We start from the raw sequence: 17,565 nt of genomic DNA, 5'->3' as shown, positions 1-17,565 counted from the left end.
GCAAGAAGAAATCACATTGATAACAGCAGCAAATAATGTAAACCAATAAATGAGGCCCTGGACAGAGGAGTTTAAAAGGCCCAGTGTACCCAAGGAGTAATGACAAAGGGCCATTAGCCTCATTTGACAATCAGAAAGACAAAGTAGACAGTCGTTACCAAGATACCTGGGAACTAGGAGAGAAAGCTTAACTGGGTTTGTAAAGATGCATGACTCCCCCAACAACACAAAAAAGTGTTCTCTCTTGCATCATTAGCAGATCCCCGGGTGACCCCCAGAAGAAAGAGCTCAGGGGGAAATGGCACAGAACAGAGGGACCAGCTGCCCACTGAGCAAGCACAAACCACTCAAATGAAGCCCCTCAGTGAAGGAGCTCCTAAGCACTGTTAAAACCAAACACAAATGGTGACCAGACTTGAAAATTTCCTGAGCAGACAATCAGTTTAGTCCTACAAGCAGAGCTTAATTTAGCTTATTTTGCAAGACAAGTGAGGCTAACAACTCGGGTCACATCTTGCTTCTGCCTCTGAAAATCATAACAGAAACTTAAATTGTTCCCCCAAATTGATATGAGGTAACCACTAGGCAATGCTCTTTCATTTCAGAGAATTCTAAGGCTGTTCCCAGTCACTGTGAAGAGTCAACAGTCACTGCTGCCACACTATATAAACTGCTTGTAACAATATACTCGGGAGTCTCATACCCTGTTTTGGTTTGAGCGCTCTGGGTTTGCAAAGTCTCTTTTTGGTGTGTGCACAATAAACTTCCACTAATTACTACTAACTCAGTGATTCCTTGGTTTTACTTTTATTTTTGTTTTTGTTTTTTCCTAAACCTTTGATAGTACTAAACTGCCAAATGGCAAATTGGGGCTAAGTAAGAGATCTGGTGCACCTGGTCAATGAGAGGAAGTAGTCTTGTCTGTTTTTTAATGAGAAAGAATAGGGATTCTCAAATGAGGGGCAATTACCTAGGATAATTGATCACTCTGGCAAATGCCACACACTTAAAGAAAAAACACATGCCCAAATAGAAGGCTTCAAGATGGGGAACGAAAAGGGATATGAGGCATGAAAAAGAAGATTAGGTACCGAACACTGAGCCTGTTTACATTTTCAGGAAAGAGAGCAGGGAAATCACTAGATGTTATCCACAAATAGCGAGGGACCATGGAGAGCAAGGAGCCAGAGGAAAAAAAAAAAAGACACTACCTAATGAGGAAGAAACAGTGAAAACAGCTTAAATGGCACATCTCTGTGCTGGTGAGAACACATGGGGAGTCATTTTTAATCCTTGGCACCATGTTTAATGGACCTACTTGTTGATGAACCACAGCAGAGCAGCATGCTGGGAGCTGAGGAGCCCAGAAACCAGGTGTTTGAAGAGAGCTCAGAGGATGCTTGTTCATGGGCAGAGGGCAACCAGGACATGTGGCATGGGTGGCCTTCATATCTGAAGGGCTGTGTCAAGGTAAGAGGAAAGGGACAGATGGTTCTGGGTGGCTTCAGAAGGTAAAGCTGTGAACAAAAATTGAAAGCTACAAGGATTCGGATGTGTCCCCAAATCATCAAGACTCTTGTGATGATCAGTCATTCATCAACAGAATGGCTGGGGAATGAGTTAATGAATATCCCCCGTATCTCCTCCACCCTGATCTTGGACAAATAATAGACTTGCTAGAATCTAGGGCTTATTTAGACTATATCATATTTCTATTTGGGTAATAGATATTAAAACCCATCTGATTTTTATTTTTTTACAAAATGAAAATCCAAGATTGATGGGAGATTAACCTCTCTATCCTTTTTAAAAAAATCACAAGTAATCTAGATACAGGTTACATGATTCAGCTGACATTTAAAATATGTGCAAATAGGGGGGCCTGGGTGGCTCAGTCAGTTAAGCGTCCAACTCTTGATTTCAGCTCAGGTCATGATCTTGGTGTTCATGAGATTGAGCCCCACATAGGGCTCTGCACTGGGTGTGGAGCCTGCTTAAAATTCTCTGTCCCTCTGCCCCACTCCTGCTCATGTGCACTCATGCACACACTCTCTCTCTCAAAACAAAATAAAATAAAATAAAATAAATAAAATATGTGCAAGTAACCATGGGATTGTATAGTTATAAAATAATTGTAATTAAAAAAATAAGCCGGCTTTCTGGGCTTGGGTAGGATAAGATTATCCAGAGTAAGAATGCGTGGGGGTGAGAGCCCACAGGCTGGGGCAGGGGCATGAGCTCCATCATTCCATCTAGCCCTATGACTAGAGGGTACGCATCAGCTCCTTCCTTCAGTAATGGGGACAATAAATCTTTTCTGTCTTTAGGGATGGTGGGAGAATAAGGTGAATAGGGAAAAGCTCTGAGACAAACCACTTCAGTCTCTTGACATGCTGGTTTCTCTCCCTCTATTACAATTTAGATAAGCAGCTTGGAAACCTGATTATAACTATGTCAAGCCATTGTCGGTCACATCCAAATTTTTAACGGAGACTCAGATTCAACTACTTAGTGGACCACGGGGCCTCAGGGAAAGCTAAGCTCACGGACATAAGGATTTTAAAACAGCCCTCAGTCCCCTGCTACCTCCCCTATTTCATCACCTGCCTTGCCTCCTCTTGCTCTTTCTACTGCTAGCACTGGTCTTCCTAGTCTTCTGTGAGCTCACGAAGCTTGTTCTTGCCTCTCAGCCTTTGTACTTGCCATTCCATTTCTTGGGCAATCCTTCCCTCAGACATTTATATGGCTCCCTCTCTCATTCCATGTAGGTCTCTGCTATATATCACCTCCACAAAGACCTTTTATGACCATCTTGTAAAACAGCCCACTACTGCCCCATTCTCTTGTCAGCATGTGGCATTAAAGCAAATATTTATTAGTTTACTATCTGTCCCCTACTAGAACACAGGTTACATGAGGGCAAGGACTTTGCTGTAGTATATAGTTAACACGGATTTATCAAATTTGACCATATGCTCAGAGAACAAGTCCAGAAAAATGTCTACTATTTATTGACACAAATCTCTGGCCACAAATCCCAATACTGAGGTGTGGCTTTGGGGATTGGGACCAGATGATGGTGGCCTAAATAGACCCAGAGATCTTCCTGGCATCCATCCCAAAGGGCCCAAGATGGGGTCCTTCCCAAGCAGGAAGCTGCTGTAGGCCCTGATAGCCAGATCAGCCATTTTGGGAAGAAGCAACTCAAAACTTCAAACAAGGAAAGAAAAAGGACACACTAGGTTGGAAATGTCAGTTCTTGACTCTTCTGACATTCTGTCAAAAGCTCTATCTTCTATCTCTAAGGTCTATTCATTGTCCTTGGACTTGAACCCCTTTGTGAGTGGACTGAATGAAGCATGTTTGGAGGAACACCAAACAGAGGTGGATAGGGGGCCTTACACAGCAGGACCCCCAACAAATATGTCGTGAAGCCCAACCTACAAAAGAGCTGAAATCTGCTTCGTTGACCCCTCCACATGTTTTGGACACCCCTCCCCGCTCAGCAATTATAGGAGCGACAGTCTTTCCCTTGTCCTCCTTTTTCTCCACACTCCTCCCATACACCTACTGGTTTGCCCCTATACATCCTGAGATTTGATGAAAATGATAGCCTTTTCTGCCTTAGACTGGGTCCTTGTCCTTGCTTCTACTCATCAAGTGGCCTTAAAAGAGCATCCTACTTTCTAAATCATCTGATTTACAAAGAAGCTTGTACTCTGTGAGACCACCTCATTGATTTCTAATTATAATGATTTGGAGGATAGGGGATCACCCAACCACATTCTCAGAGACTCCATGTGATTCTGATGTGATATGGATCTGCATACAAGGCACCTCTGGGAAGCTGGTACCTTATCACTCATAGTTCTACCGTGTAAAGTCACCCATTGTGAGCTTGTGCTCTAAGTAAGTGCTAAAAGAAAAGAATAATATGTATCGAGATTCAGTTGACATGAAAAGAGATCCAAGGATGACAGCTGGTGACAAATATGAACATCAGCACTGAGCATGTATTCCCTTACAATGATCACTCACTGTGGTCTCTGGGGCACTGAGAAGTGTGACTATCCCCTCCGGACCCCTGTCCTTTCCTTCCCCCACAGTACAATATATGCTCCCTGAGAGCAGGCACTGGGTCTGTTCTGTTCACTGTTGCCTCCCCAGTACCTGAGGCATTGCCTGGCACATATTGCACTGAGTGAATGAAGGAAGGTATAAAGAAAACATCCCACTGCCCCATGGTGCCCTTGTGCCTTGCTGACCCCTTCTTTTGTCTCCTATTGCAACGGAAATACCCCAGGAGAGGCACTTAGGTTTTACGAATCATTTACAGGGCTCTCAGGCTCTTTCTTGAGAGTAGGTTTTCATGGGATTGAGTAGAGGGAGAAAATGACACAGGGGTGATGATGCCCTGAAATGAATAGGAAGTAGGAATGCAGAGGCTAAAGGTAAACTGGTTTTAGCTCACAGTTTCACTTCCTGAAGTTCTGTCAGGTGAAGCTTCTGTCTAATGGGAGCTTACATGGGAGCTGTCTGTTTCCAAGCTGCCTGGGTCACCTTTAGTTTTTTTTTTAAACATAAAGGACATCTATTTTTTGAATTGAAGCCTCTCCTACAGTGTTTTTATGTGAAAACCATTTTTCTAAACAATTATGAGAATCATCTCCCTCCCAAAGTGGGCTGAGGCCATGAGGGGGCTCTGCAGAACACTGGTGACTAGTTGTAAAGAGTGGAGTGAGTTGTGCCCATTGCGTAAAAGATCCCAGTACCTGTAATCTGATTTGAAGAACAGTTTTCCTGAACGCAATTATGCTGTTCCACTGAAATTCCTTCTGGAAGAGCTTGTTGCACACAAGGAAATAAGAGAAATTTGGAATGAAGCTCACAGTTTGGGGTTTCAAAGGATTCAAAGCTAGAGATATAAATTATTGAGCTAGAGTCTTAACTTCCCTCTAAACCTACTTTCAAGAAAGAACCTAAAACTCATCAGATTAATTTTTGCCAAGCTTTTCTACCACTGAAGATTTGGTGGCAATGATGAGATTTCAGCAAAGGATGAGTATTGAACCAGCCAATCTTTAAGATCCTTTCCAATTCTGAGATTTTGTGATTCCATATTGTGGAGGAAAATAATCTTAGAACTCTTTGCTTATGTGCTATCTCTTATTTCAATTTAGTGGATATATTTACTTCTTCTAATGTTCTTCATAGCAATATTATTTGTTTAATTCAGCCCTGTTCAAAATTTCAAGAAAACAGTTGGATTTGGACAAACAAAAATTTAATAGCTTGCCCTCCTTATCAGCATGGGAAAATTCTAGTCTGGGTTGTCATCCAGAAAAGAGACGGGTAGCTCTGTGGGTTACATAAGAGAGAGACAGTGTGGATCATTTAGAAAACAAAAGATGACCCTTCCCTTCCTCAATGTGTGATGTTTCTGGTTGGATGCTGGAAGACTTTCTTAATGTCATTTCTATTCCTATAGCTCTACACAGGTCCAAGTTTTAAACTCAGTGCTCAGACTAGAAGAAAAGTCAGTAACTGGCTCAATAGATTAGAAAATTCTATTAGCACTAGAAGAACTAACATGGGGAAAACAGGATTTCAGAAAGGATGCTACCACGTGAATTTAGAGCAGCCAGCTAGAGTGATGTAGAGATCACCCAACCCAGTATTTGAAAGAGCGGTACTGGGATTATCAGGAAACTGATACTCTAGATCTGACTCTGTCATTGACTGGCTGTGAAACCCTGGGCAAAGCATCTATCACCTCTGGGACTTGGTTTCCTCATCTACAAATAGTTTTTTTCTTAAGTTACCTAACATTTATATAGAGTTTCCTACATTACAGGAGCTGAGGTGACTGCTTTTTTTTTTTAATGTTTATTTTATTTTTGAGACAGAGATAGAGGGAGTGAGCAGGGGAGGGGCAGAGAGAAAGGGAGAGAGAGGATCTGGAGTGAGCTCTAGGTTGATGGTGGAGAGCCCAATGTGGAGCTTGAACTCACAAACTATGAGATTATGACCTGAGCTAAAGTTGGATGTTTAACTGACTGAGCCACCCAGGCACCCCACGGTGACTGCTTTATAAAACTCTCATTTAAGTCTCCAAAAGTCTTGGGCCTTGGAAACTCTCAAATAACATGAAGAAAGATAATACTTAAAGTAGCTTCTGCCATAGCCATTGTCCTACCCCCCACCCCCGCCCCTACTAGATCCACAAAGCAGTTCTTCTACTCATCCTTTCTCCCTGCAGGTAAGGGACTCAGGAAAGAACTTCCATGAAAGATGGAAATTGTTTGGCCTGGGAAAAAAAAAAAGCATTTGAGACATGACTTGGTAACCTTCTGTCTTCAGCCTGTGGGGATCTATTTCTGGGGTTGGTGGAGACAAGGTGATTGTAAAACCTGAAAAGATGAAGGGAATATACGGCCTGGCCCAAAGCTGGAAGGAACTACACTAAGTGATGAATGGGATGGAATGGCCCTGAAGTTTAAAGCCCAAAGGAACTAGATATAGGGGTCACATTACCTCTCAACCTGGAGCTTCAAGGGTAGGGCTCACTTTTAAGGGCTTATCTGAACAGAATGGTTTGGATCAAGAGTTCAATAAGACATAGAAGTGCCTTAAGTGAACTCTGAAAGTCCCCTCCAGCCCAGGTCTATGAGATAATAAGGAAGGTTGCAGGGTATTTTTTGTTTTGGTAGGGGCAATAACAATTTAGCATCACGTTCACATTAAGGAAAAGCACTTGGTGGATATTTTATTTGGGAAAGTATAAAATATTAAATTAATTGATGAGATATGGCATACAAAATGTTGTTGCTGAATATTTTAATCTGGTTTCTACATTGGTAGTTGGGACAGGGAGCTCACTGACCTGGGGGTCAGGAAACCCATTTAATCCTGACTCTACTTGCAGCCTCTTCATTTAAAAAATGCTGATAAGTCTTTGCTCTACCTGTCCTATGATATTGTTGTGTGAGTCAAATGAGTTAATGTATATTGCAATTGTATTGGAAATTGTCAAATAGTTATCATATATAAGGTATCATACGTTAGATAAAGAGCTCATCTGGGGCACCTGGGTGTCTCAGTTGGCTAAGTGTCTGACTTCAGCTCAGGTCATGATCTCACAGTTCATGGGTTTGAGCCCCTCATTGGGCTCTGTGCTGACAGTTCAGAGCCTAAAGCCTGCTTTGGATTCTGTGTCCCCCTCTCTCTCTGTCCCTCCTCTGTTTGTGCTCTGTCTCTCAAAAAACAAATAAATGCTAAAAAGTTTTTTTTAAAAAGAAAGAAAAAGAGTTCATCTTGTCAAAAAATAAGCCTAGAGTTAGAACCAATTGGTATTTTAGGAAAGGTTCATAATTCAAATGTTCTTTCATAATTATATGCACGGATAGAGGTAAAGAAGGAGGAGGAAAAATTGAATGGTAATTGTACAGCTGAATCACCTTTCTTTTGCTTAGAAGTGAAGAAGTAGACTCTAAGTTTGCAATATCAAAAAAAGAAGGCATAGCAAAATTATTCTTACACCACATGACCTGGGTTTTCTGGGCAAGGTTAAGTCAATTTCCATGAAACTTGAGCCAAGAAATTCATGCAGACACCAGACAGCATAGTACAGCTTGCTGGTCGACCAACCTCATTTCAGGTTGTGCAAACAGCATGGAAGCCAAAATAAAAAGATGCCCAATATAAGATCATTTGAATTTTTTGAGGCTGAGACCAGAGTAACATTTAACTATTTTGGGACACAATACTATAGGGAAATAGTAATTGGAAAAAATTATATCATGATTTTCTATCCGTGGACAAGTTGAGAAATGAAAATTATCTCATGGTGGGGTACTAGGCTTAACAGGCTGAATATGCCCTCCCCGAATAGATGTCCACATCCTAATCCCTAAAACTTAAGAATATGTTACCTTACATGGCAAAAGGAACTTTGTAGATGTGACTTAACTAAGAGTCTTGAGATAGGAAATTGTCCTGGGTTATTTGGGTGGGCCCAATGTCATCACAAGGGTCTTTATAAGGGAAAGAAGAGAGAGAGTGAGGGAAGGTGATATGGTGACAAAAGCACAGGTCAGAGAGAGAGAGAGTGAGAGAGAAGAAGAGAGAGATTTGAAGATGTGTTACTGGTTTTGAAGTTGGAAAAAGTGTCCATGAACCAAGGAAGGCAGCTGGCCTCTAGAAACTGGAAAAGGCAAGGAAACAGATTTTTCCCTTATGGTCTCCAGAAGGAACACAGTGTTACCTGACCCATAGATTTCTGACCTCCAGAACTATAAGATAATAAATTTATGTTGGCTTAATCCATTAAGTTTGTGGTAATTTGTTTTAGCAGCAATAGGAAGTAAAACACCAGGTAATTTGAGGCTGTGGACTTCTCTGCTAAATTTGACCTCTGTAAATTGAAGAAGGGCAAAACAAAATACTAAAACATGATTAAAAACAAGATGCTAAAGATCATTTGTTAACATAAATCACTAGTTTCCTTTGATTCCATGGCCACTGCTATAATTGTGAATTGTATTCACTGGCTTCCAGTCGTACTTGCCCTTTGTTTCCTTATTATGAACACACACACACACACACACACACACACACACACACACACACACCACTTAAAGAAGAAAAAGAAAAGTAAGTTCCATAGGAGATGTGCCTTGACTCCTACTATGACTCCCTGCATCTCCCCACTGATGTCTCTTTACAGGAGCCCCTATTTTCTCTATAGACCCTTCTTCCATCCCCATCTCTTTATTTCCCCCACCATGAGAAGGCTTCTTGATCTTCCTTGAGGCAATTGTTTCCCAAACTTTAGGCTACTTTGAGGAAGAGGTTGTGAAAGGAAAATCTCAGGAATTACATGGCAGGTAATGCTTACTAATGCCTGTTGAGAACAGCCTCTGGTTTGCTGCTGGGCCCATTGGTGGGAGAATCTGGAACCAAGATTTTGCTCAAACAGCTGCTTTGAGCTTGTGTGTGGCCCCATCTCTGCACAGGAGAGTAAGCTGGAGGCCTAACAGACTGACGCTGTTTAGCTTAACTTATGTAAATAGGGTGGGCCACTCTTTTCAATGTGCCTGCGACAGTAGGGAGAATGGCATTAACTCTTCTAAAGCCATGGAAAGAATATGGAGTACCACACTGTGCCATTCAGCTGAAAGACCCAGCTCTCAGCACCCCACCTGGACAACTACATAGCAGAACACAGGAGCCTGTGATTGGCTGGGACAGAACTGACCCAGAGATGAGATATGATAGATATGACCACTAGGCCATTTCTCTACAGTGATAAAAATCTCTGATTCAGCCTCCCAAAGACTAGCATTAAATGGTTCAAGACACCATTAGGGTAGACTATCTGATCAGAATTTTCATACAGAAAGATTGTATCAATAGGACATACTGGAGTTTTGAGTTATGTAGGCACAACATCAATTGTCCAAATGAGCTCATAGTCACTCTGGCTTCTCCTCTCCCTCTTCCCCCAACATACAGCATTACTACAGAAAAATGAAGGGTAGGAACTAGAAGTAAAAACATTCTGCTTTCTCTATGAAGGTTTTCCTAAATTTCAAAGAGAAAGGGCTTCCCCCATCGAACCACTCAGCTGCTCCCTCCCCAAATTCTCTCCCAAGAAGTATCTTCTAGGAAGAGAACCTCTGGGGATAAAGTGTTTCCAAATAGGACTCCTTCTGCTTGGGCTTTACAGATGAAAACCTTAAACCTGGAAAGAACAGAAACACGTACATGCTCGGATGTGAAGGCAATGAGCCTGGGAACAGCAGCCATTCCTTTCTCCTTGACTTCTGGGAACATCTTAAAGCGTGCAATCAGCATGGCATACATGTTAGATATAGCGCCACCTAAAGTAACAGCAACACACAGTTACCTTTTCTAGTTATTATCAATATCATTTCACATGCAAGAAACATTCCCCCTTTCCCCTGACCCAGAATCCTCCTGGGACACAGGAGAAGGCCATCGTATTGGTTATCCTTTGAACTGAATCCTCAAACTCAGACTGAATCCTCAGGCTAAGAGGGTCCAGAGAAAGGAGCACTGGGCCCAACCACAGGTTGGATGCCACCCCTCCACACCCCAAATCTGTCAGCTAAAGAGAACCGCGATTAATTCTGCTCTTGCTGGGAGTCCTTTGAAGCGGTTCTTAAGAACTGAGAAATTGTTGCCTTCCTTCCCACCTTGTGAGTGTGGTCATTCTTCATTAGTTCTGTGAAAATCCTACTTCTGTCCTAATGGAGAACACATTTCTTTTCATTTTGACTCATTCAATGCCTTGCATTTGCACCAAGACAAAATCAGTTGCAGTTAACAGTGTGGACTGTTAATCAATAATCCTTATAGAATGAGGATAAACATCCAAGCCCATCTCATCATACTCTTCTGTTAATTTCCCCAGAACAGTTCTTCCCTCCCAAAGACATCACAGAAATATAATTGTAACAGCTAACAAAATCTCATTTCAAAATGATGCAAAAACACAAAACGAAGGGAATTTTAAGTCTACATTGCATTGCTTTTCTTGTGTCATTCTAAGATTGTCAAGGATTTCATACCATAATGTTTACATCATATAAGTAAGGTCTCCTTGGACAAGCAAAGGAGCTTTTCCCCAAGATTGTTGGAAAGTTTAGGATTTCTGCTATACCAAGAGACAGATTGTTGTGCATGCAAATGGATACACTGGCATGGAAGCTGTAACACCATGTAGCGGAGTGAAGGCACTATCTCCTCCTTTCCCCATAGGAGACACACTGGGCTCAGCCATGATGTGGGTGTCCTGAGTTCCCTTCCCTTTGGGTGGCTGAGGAGCAGAGGGCTCTTTATATCAAAATGAATGGCCCACGTAGGGCCACAATTTTTGCCTCATGAACCCTGGGCTCTGATGCAAGCAGGCAGGCTGGCACAGAGCAGTCAGTACCCAGATCCTGGCTCTGTGCTCCGTCAGAATAAGGGAAATTTCTACCTCTTCTGAACCCCAGAGACACACGGCAAGCAAAATCCAGGTCAGGTGTTCTCTGAACAGACACCTTGTCTGAAAGGCTGAGTGCGTAGGATGCTGCTGGGCAAGGGATCAGCTATTAAAGGAAATTCTACTCTAGCGTGTGGTTTCTCCGTCTTGGCACTTGATGGTATTTTGGCTAGATAACTGCTTGTGGTGGGGGCTGTCCTGTGCCCTGGGGATGTGTGTGGCAGCATCTCTGGTTACTACCTGCCAGGTGCTGGTAGCACTACACACCCCACCACCAAATTGTGACAATCAAAAACTTCTCGGGGCACCTAGGTGGCTCAGTTGGTTAAACGTCTGACTCTTAATTTCGGCTCGGGTCATGATCTCAACGGTTGTGAGATCGAGCCCCGCATCAAGCTCTGCGCTGAGCGTGGAACCTGCTTGAGATTCTCTCTCTCCTCCTCTGCCCCTCCCTGCTTGCATGCATGTGTGCTCTCTCTCTTTCAAAATAAATAAATAAACTTAAAAAAACCTTCTCCATTCTTTGCCAAGTGATGCCTGGGGGTACAATAGCCTCCATGTGAGAAGTACTGCCCTAGTTCTTGTCAGAGAGGCTGGGGAGAAAGGAGGCCAGAAGGAGAAGGGAAAGGTGAACACAAAGAAAGTGAGTCACACAGCACAGTTACTCAAGAAGCTTCCAGCTTTGCTTTCCCACTCCTCATTTTGCCACTCAGTTATTCTCTAAAGATCCAGTATCCCTACTCTTCGTCCTCTGCCATCTCTTACTTGGCATCATGGCTGCCTTTGGACTTCTGGTGAAGCCCAAGATTGTTAAAAAGATGACCACGAAGTTTATCAGGCACCAGTCAGACTGATGTGTCAAAATTAAGTGCAACTGGCAGAACCCTAGAGGCATTGACAACAGGATGTGCAGAAGATTCAAGGGCCAGATCTTGATGGCCAACGTTGGCTATGGAAGCAACAAGAAAACAAAGCACATGCTGGCCAGTGGTTCCAGAAGTTCCTAGTCCACAGCATCAAGAAGCTTGAATTGTGGCTGATGTGCAACAAATCTTACTGTGCAGAGATTGCTCACAATGCCTCCTCCAAGAGCCACAGAGCTGTTGGGGAAAGAGCAGCCCAGCTGGCCCCCGATGCCAGGCTGCACAGCGAAGAAAATGAATAGACTGCTTATGTGCACATTGTATTAGTGTTAATAATACCATAAAACTACAAGAAAAAAAAATCCAGTAGGTCTGAGAGAAAGGAAGAGGATTCTGGGCCACTAGACAGAGCAGACTGCTTTGTGCAGCCCAGGCAGGAGGATGGATGCGTCTTCCAGAGAAAGGATGCAAATACAAGCTCTGAAACATCAGGAAAATCCCGTTAGACAGGAAAAGGTTTGTGACTAAGCCATGATTTCCCTTTCTTCTCCTTCAGTCCTTTGTGACTTGCTGAGCAGTGAGGAATACTCCAGGTCTCTTTGGTTCCCAGATGTGATATCACATTAACAGATTTCTTCTAGACATCCCAAAGAACTTTCCATGAAGCATAAATCCTCTGGATGTTATAGATGGAGGTATAAGGTAAACTGAGCTGAGTTATATATTCAAGTCACAGATCTAACTCTTTGTATTTAGTCCTGGGCAACAAGACCTTCAGATCTCAGGCCCATAAGATGTATGATTTTCCCTGTTCCTACCTCTTAAATTGTAAGACACTTTACCCCAGGAATGAGCCTGGATGCTACCCAGAAAGGCATCCATTAGCAAGTGAGGATGCTATAATCCCTCTCTCCTCGGTAATGGCTTGTAGAAAGCAGGGCAGAAACAGTTTGCCAATGGCCTTTACTTCTGTCCCCTTCCCATTCTGCAATGTCTACATTATATTTAGCATATGGCATCTGTGGCTTCCATGTTGGCATGGGAGCATATGGATCTTTAGCATCCAGGGAAGGAGCCTCATGATCAAGGTTAAGTCTTTTTACTTGATCATTTGGTCATGTGGAAAGACTGACCAAATGATCAGGTGTCCCGTGATGGGGGTGTCCATACCTGGCTTAGCAGAGCTGCGGAAGAGGATTCTTTCTCTGGGTGTATATTTTCTGGAGTGGGTGGGCTCCAAGACCAGCTAAATTAGGCCTGGCCCAAGCCGTTTAGCCAATTTTTCAGGGTCAACAGGAACAACTGTTCTTCCCACTCCCAGGGACCGTTAAAAGAGAGCCCAGGATTCTCAATCACACACCAACCTCATAAGAGGAAGAAGAATAGAGGTAGAAACGATGTTGATCTCTGAACACTACCTAATTCCTCATGAAAAATACCTTACGAGCATCAGTTCCAGAGAATGATGACAAAATTCCCTCAATAGGGAATGGTTTTCCAAAGGAAAACTAAGTCCTCTACAAAATAAAGCCTAGCTTAAAATTCATCACAACTGGTGTTCAATGAAAAAAAAAGGCTAATTTTCCCTTCCATTTAACTAACATGTTTTCCTTCTGCACCTGAAAAATTGTGAAGTATTTTTAAAATCATAAAATATAATAGCAGATCTGAGCTTGTGGGTAAAGCTGCTTAATTTAAGCCCTAGCCTTGAGGCCTCTGTTGCTTGTTTATAATTTCTTCTTTCAACCTGTTCTTTATTTTCTCTCTCCCTCATCATCCACTTGTCTTGGCAGGTTTGCTGCAGGGACATCTTGATGTGGCTTTTGCTGGGTCCGACATAATGGCAGGTGTGGCTTTGACCCCCCAGCAGGGCCAATCTCAGTGTACTGAGCGTATGCCCCCTTCTGATGACCCTCTCCTGCCACTGATTAGGTGACAGTCTGCACACCAGGTTTATTTTCCATGGGTCAGTGACTCTCTCCCCATTGCCTTTCTAACTTCTATTTCTTCCTGCATCAAACCAAGGTCACACACAGATCTGGAATGAAGGGCAAAGCTTTTTGTGTCAGGTTGATTCTCTTGGCTGGAAGAGGTGTAGATAATGGAGCTTAGAATCCAATGGCTGGTTATAAAAGTAGGATGGAAAAGACTGAATGGTATGATAAAGAAGGAAAAAGAAACCTCTTGAAGAAATCATCACCCTCTGTTTCAGCTTTAAGAAATGGTTTCCCAGGGGCGCCTGGGTGGTTCAGTCGGTTAAGTGGCCAACTTTGGCTCAGGTCATGATCTCGCAGTTCATGAGTTCAAGCCCTACGTCAGGCTCTGTGCTGACAGCTCAGAGCCTGGAGCCTGCTTCAGATTCTGTGTCTCCCTCTCTCTCTGCCCCTCCCTTGCTCATGCTTTATCTCTCTGTCTCTCAAAAAAAAAAAAATTTTAAAAAATGATTTCCCGGAAACAAATATAATATAAAACGGGGGGGGGGGCACAAAACAGAAGAGACTCATAAATATGGAGAACAGACTGAGGGTTACGGGAGGGGTTGTGGGAGGGGGATGGGCTAAATGGGTAAGAGGCACTAAGGAATCTACTCCTGAAATCATTGTCGCACTATATGCTAACTAACTTGGATGTACATTAAAAAAAAAATAAAAATAAAACAAGTTAATAAAAAAAAATGGTTTCCCAAGCCACTCTCTACCCTCCTTGAAATTAGTATGAATCAGCTTCTCTGGTTGTTACTTGAAAGGGACAGGGTACACAGGCTCTGTTACAGAGATCTGCCTCGTAATGCATCCTGAAACAGAATGCTTTATTAAACGAGGCTACCCTTTCACTAATTGTGGGAAGTTTCAGAGAGCAAATTCCCTTATTCGGAATCTTTATTCCTTTGTTCCACATGATCCATACATCTTCTGTGTAGGATTACAGTAGGAGTACTGGCTAAATGTCATCCCTGTTCATCCTCTTTCTGAACACAAATAACTATTGCTCAAGCATGAGGTAGTTGCTTGGAAGCATGGTCAGTGGTCCTGTATAGTCACACTCATTCTTTTGATCAACATAACTCATTTAACCTAAGCAGAAACACAGACTAGGTATTTAATTGTTCCTAGGTTCATAATGAGGCATTGCATATCAGAATAAAAACCACAAAGAAAGGTTGAAATATCACATACCAGGAGAAAATATCCCATCGCCGGAGCCCCCAGGCCAGCCAATGATTTCTCTCATTTTTTTCAGCGTGACATATTCCAAGAGCACAAATACTGGAGCAATTTCATAGGTGAACCTGAAATGTAGTAATGGTCACATTTTATGTATGTAACTCAAAGAAATAATTCATCGTCACAACACGTATAGAACTACTGTATTTCCTTTTTCAAGCCCTACATTCACCGAAGTTTTGATTATAGCATTAAGCAGACAGAAAATTACATCTTCTAAAGGGCTGCTCATTTTCCTATATTCCTAAAGTTAGGAGCTTCAATTATTGGCTTAATGCCTAAGGGTCACTTATCAAATGAATAAACAAAAAACATTGCAGAGTAATTCTATTTAAAAAAACAGCATCTGGTCCCATTTCTCTTTCATATTATATCTAATTATAAATGCCAAATGCCAAAAAAAGTGCCTTTTGTGTTTGAAAAATGTTGTATAGCTTTGATTGCATGAAAGATGTATCAGGACTGCAGTTAGATTGAACACCCGTATACTTCTGAAGTTGATATCCCTATTTTAGGAGCTAATCGATAAAAAAAAGACTTTCACAGGAGAGGCTGAATAAAGACTATGAAATCTTGCTAATAATTATCTTGGATTAAGCAAAGCACATTAACTACTCACATATTAGTGTTTGCTGTTGATGTCAGCCAGTCTGCTGCTAATCCAACCATATCCAGTCCCGTGGAAAGTTGATTGAAGTACCTGGGATGCCCTGAAGAAAACGGAGTACCAGAATCAGGACTGCACCAAGTGAAAATAAATGCCTCTCAAACACATGATTTCTCTAGCTAAAGAACCTTGAAAGATCCTTCAGTAATAGGAAATCTATATTCAGAAACCCAACATGTGTGTGTGCGTGCACATGTGCGCACGCGCGCGCGCACACACACACACACACACACACACAAACACACACACCAAAGGAGCATTTCATGTAATGAGACAGACTATTTTGGGTTATGGTGTTTCTTAAAACACACTCTAAAAATCTTCCTCTGAACATTATCCTATAAAAAAATAAAAAATGTGGTTTGCCATGTGGATGCTAGTTTACCTCCTACCATCCCTTCAGTGTATTTGCAAACTAAAATGCTAGTACAATCCAAAGCTATTCTTGTTTGCACTCATGCTGCTGAAAATCCTTTTTTTGTTGTTGAAGTTGTTCTGGGAATCAGTCATACCATGACATCCGCCAGGCATGCCAACATTCATAATAATATCCGTGACAAATGGCTGATGATTACAAAAGACAAGGCAAAAATGAGAAAATAGGACACTGTTGAATGATTTGCCCTGGATTCAAAAGGTGATGATTGTCTAAAGATGGCATGGACAAATCTAATTCTTGTCAATTCTTTTCTGTCCAAATATTTGATTATAAACAACAGAACTTCTTCATAGTTGTGATTTAAAATAAAGCTGAATACAGTCAGCATCACTGCATTGTCAACAAGATACGTAAAGATATATTCAATGGACGGATGAGTCCATTAGCAAGGCTTATCTAATTAACTTCTAGATTTCTCTAAAACTCTCTACAGGAGTTGACATTCAAATACTCCTGAGGCCATTATTTAAAATGTGATGGTAAATATCTCGTCAGAATTCCATTCCTTGTCTTGCCCCATAAAAGCCTATCTCTAAATCTGCGATTTGTTTGGCAGCCCACATTTTGGAAGATTATCAATTATGGAAATAGCATCTGATAAAAAGGCATCCGCCACTTATTGGACATCTGTCTGAAGCCTGGGGATGACAGTCTCTCCAGCCAGTATGGGCAAAACAAGATAAAGGAAGGCAATGAGGAAAGCAGGGACAAAAGTCAACACAGAGCTTATCTCTAGTACTGAGTGCTCCCTTATCAGCCGCGGGCATGTGGCTAGACAATTAGACACTGAGAAAAGATAGGGGCTGGGAAAGGGCACATTTCAAAGAGACTGGGATTTGTGTGGCTCTCGCTCGTTCTCCAGCATTGTTTTGCCTCCCTGTGGCACGGTGCCCTTCTATCTTTTGGCTCCTTACCAGGGCCTCTGCAGCTGACCCCGTCAGTTTCTGCATCCACAGAAAGTGAGAAAGCCCCTTTGCTGCTGCGGGCGCTGTCTGGAACAACCCTCTCCTGTCTCTGCCTCATTGACTCCCCATTTCATTAAAGCTCACAGCTGAAGTCACAGCCGCTTCTCCCCTCCCGATGCCCCTTCATTTCTCTTTCCCTGAGCCATTTCTTTAAAGTGAGGAAAATAATAACGATTAGCAAATCAATCCGTTAATCTACTCTCCCAATTCATATGCATTTTCTGGATGAATCTGGTGTCCATTATCACACACTGTTTAACTCTCTAGAAACTTTGGCATGAAAACCTCCGCATAAAATGGAGAGAAATTTCAAGGTGCATGTGGGTTCCCAGGGTATCAAAAGGTCAATTCATCCTGATGACTGCCTTTGGAAAACTGTGAAACAAGTTTGATGTTTCA

At 42.3% G+C, this 17,565-nt stretch overlaps 1 protein-coding gene and 1 pseudogene across 1 annotated transcript in view; one reads left to right on the top strand and one right to left on the bottom strand.

Annotated features, from left to right (window-relative positions):
* Positions 1-17,565, bottom strand: part of GAD2 (glutamate decarboxylase 2) — an 83,838-nt gene that overhangs the window by 60,993 nt on the left and 5,280 nt on the right. The window contains exons 5-7 of the mRNA XM_047866918.1: positions 15,715-15,805; positions 15,048-15,160; positions 9,766-9,881 (exon numbers count right to left, since the gene is read on the bottom strand). Of these exons, the coding sequence (XP_047722874.1) occupies positions 9,766-9,881; positions 15,048-15,160; positions 15,715-15,805 (320 nt within the window). The remainder of the gene's footprint in view (positions 1-9,765; positions 9,882-15,047; positions 15,161-15,714; positions 15,806-17,565) is intronic.
* Positions 11,782-12,173, top strand: LOC125170347 (60S ribosomal protein L32-like; annotated as a pseudogene).

This window comes from Prionailurus viverrinus, chromosome B4, assembly GCF_022837055.1.
Source record: "Prionailurus viverrinus isolate Anna chromosome B4, UM_Priviv_1.0, whole genome shotgun sequence".
Taxonomy (NCBI): Eukaryota; Metazoa; Chordata; class Mammalia; order Carnivora; family Felidae; genus Prionailurus; species Prionailurus viverrinus.
Note: the sequence above shows the minus strand (reverse complement) of the source record. Positions and strands in the feature narration are given on the sequence as shown.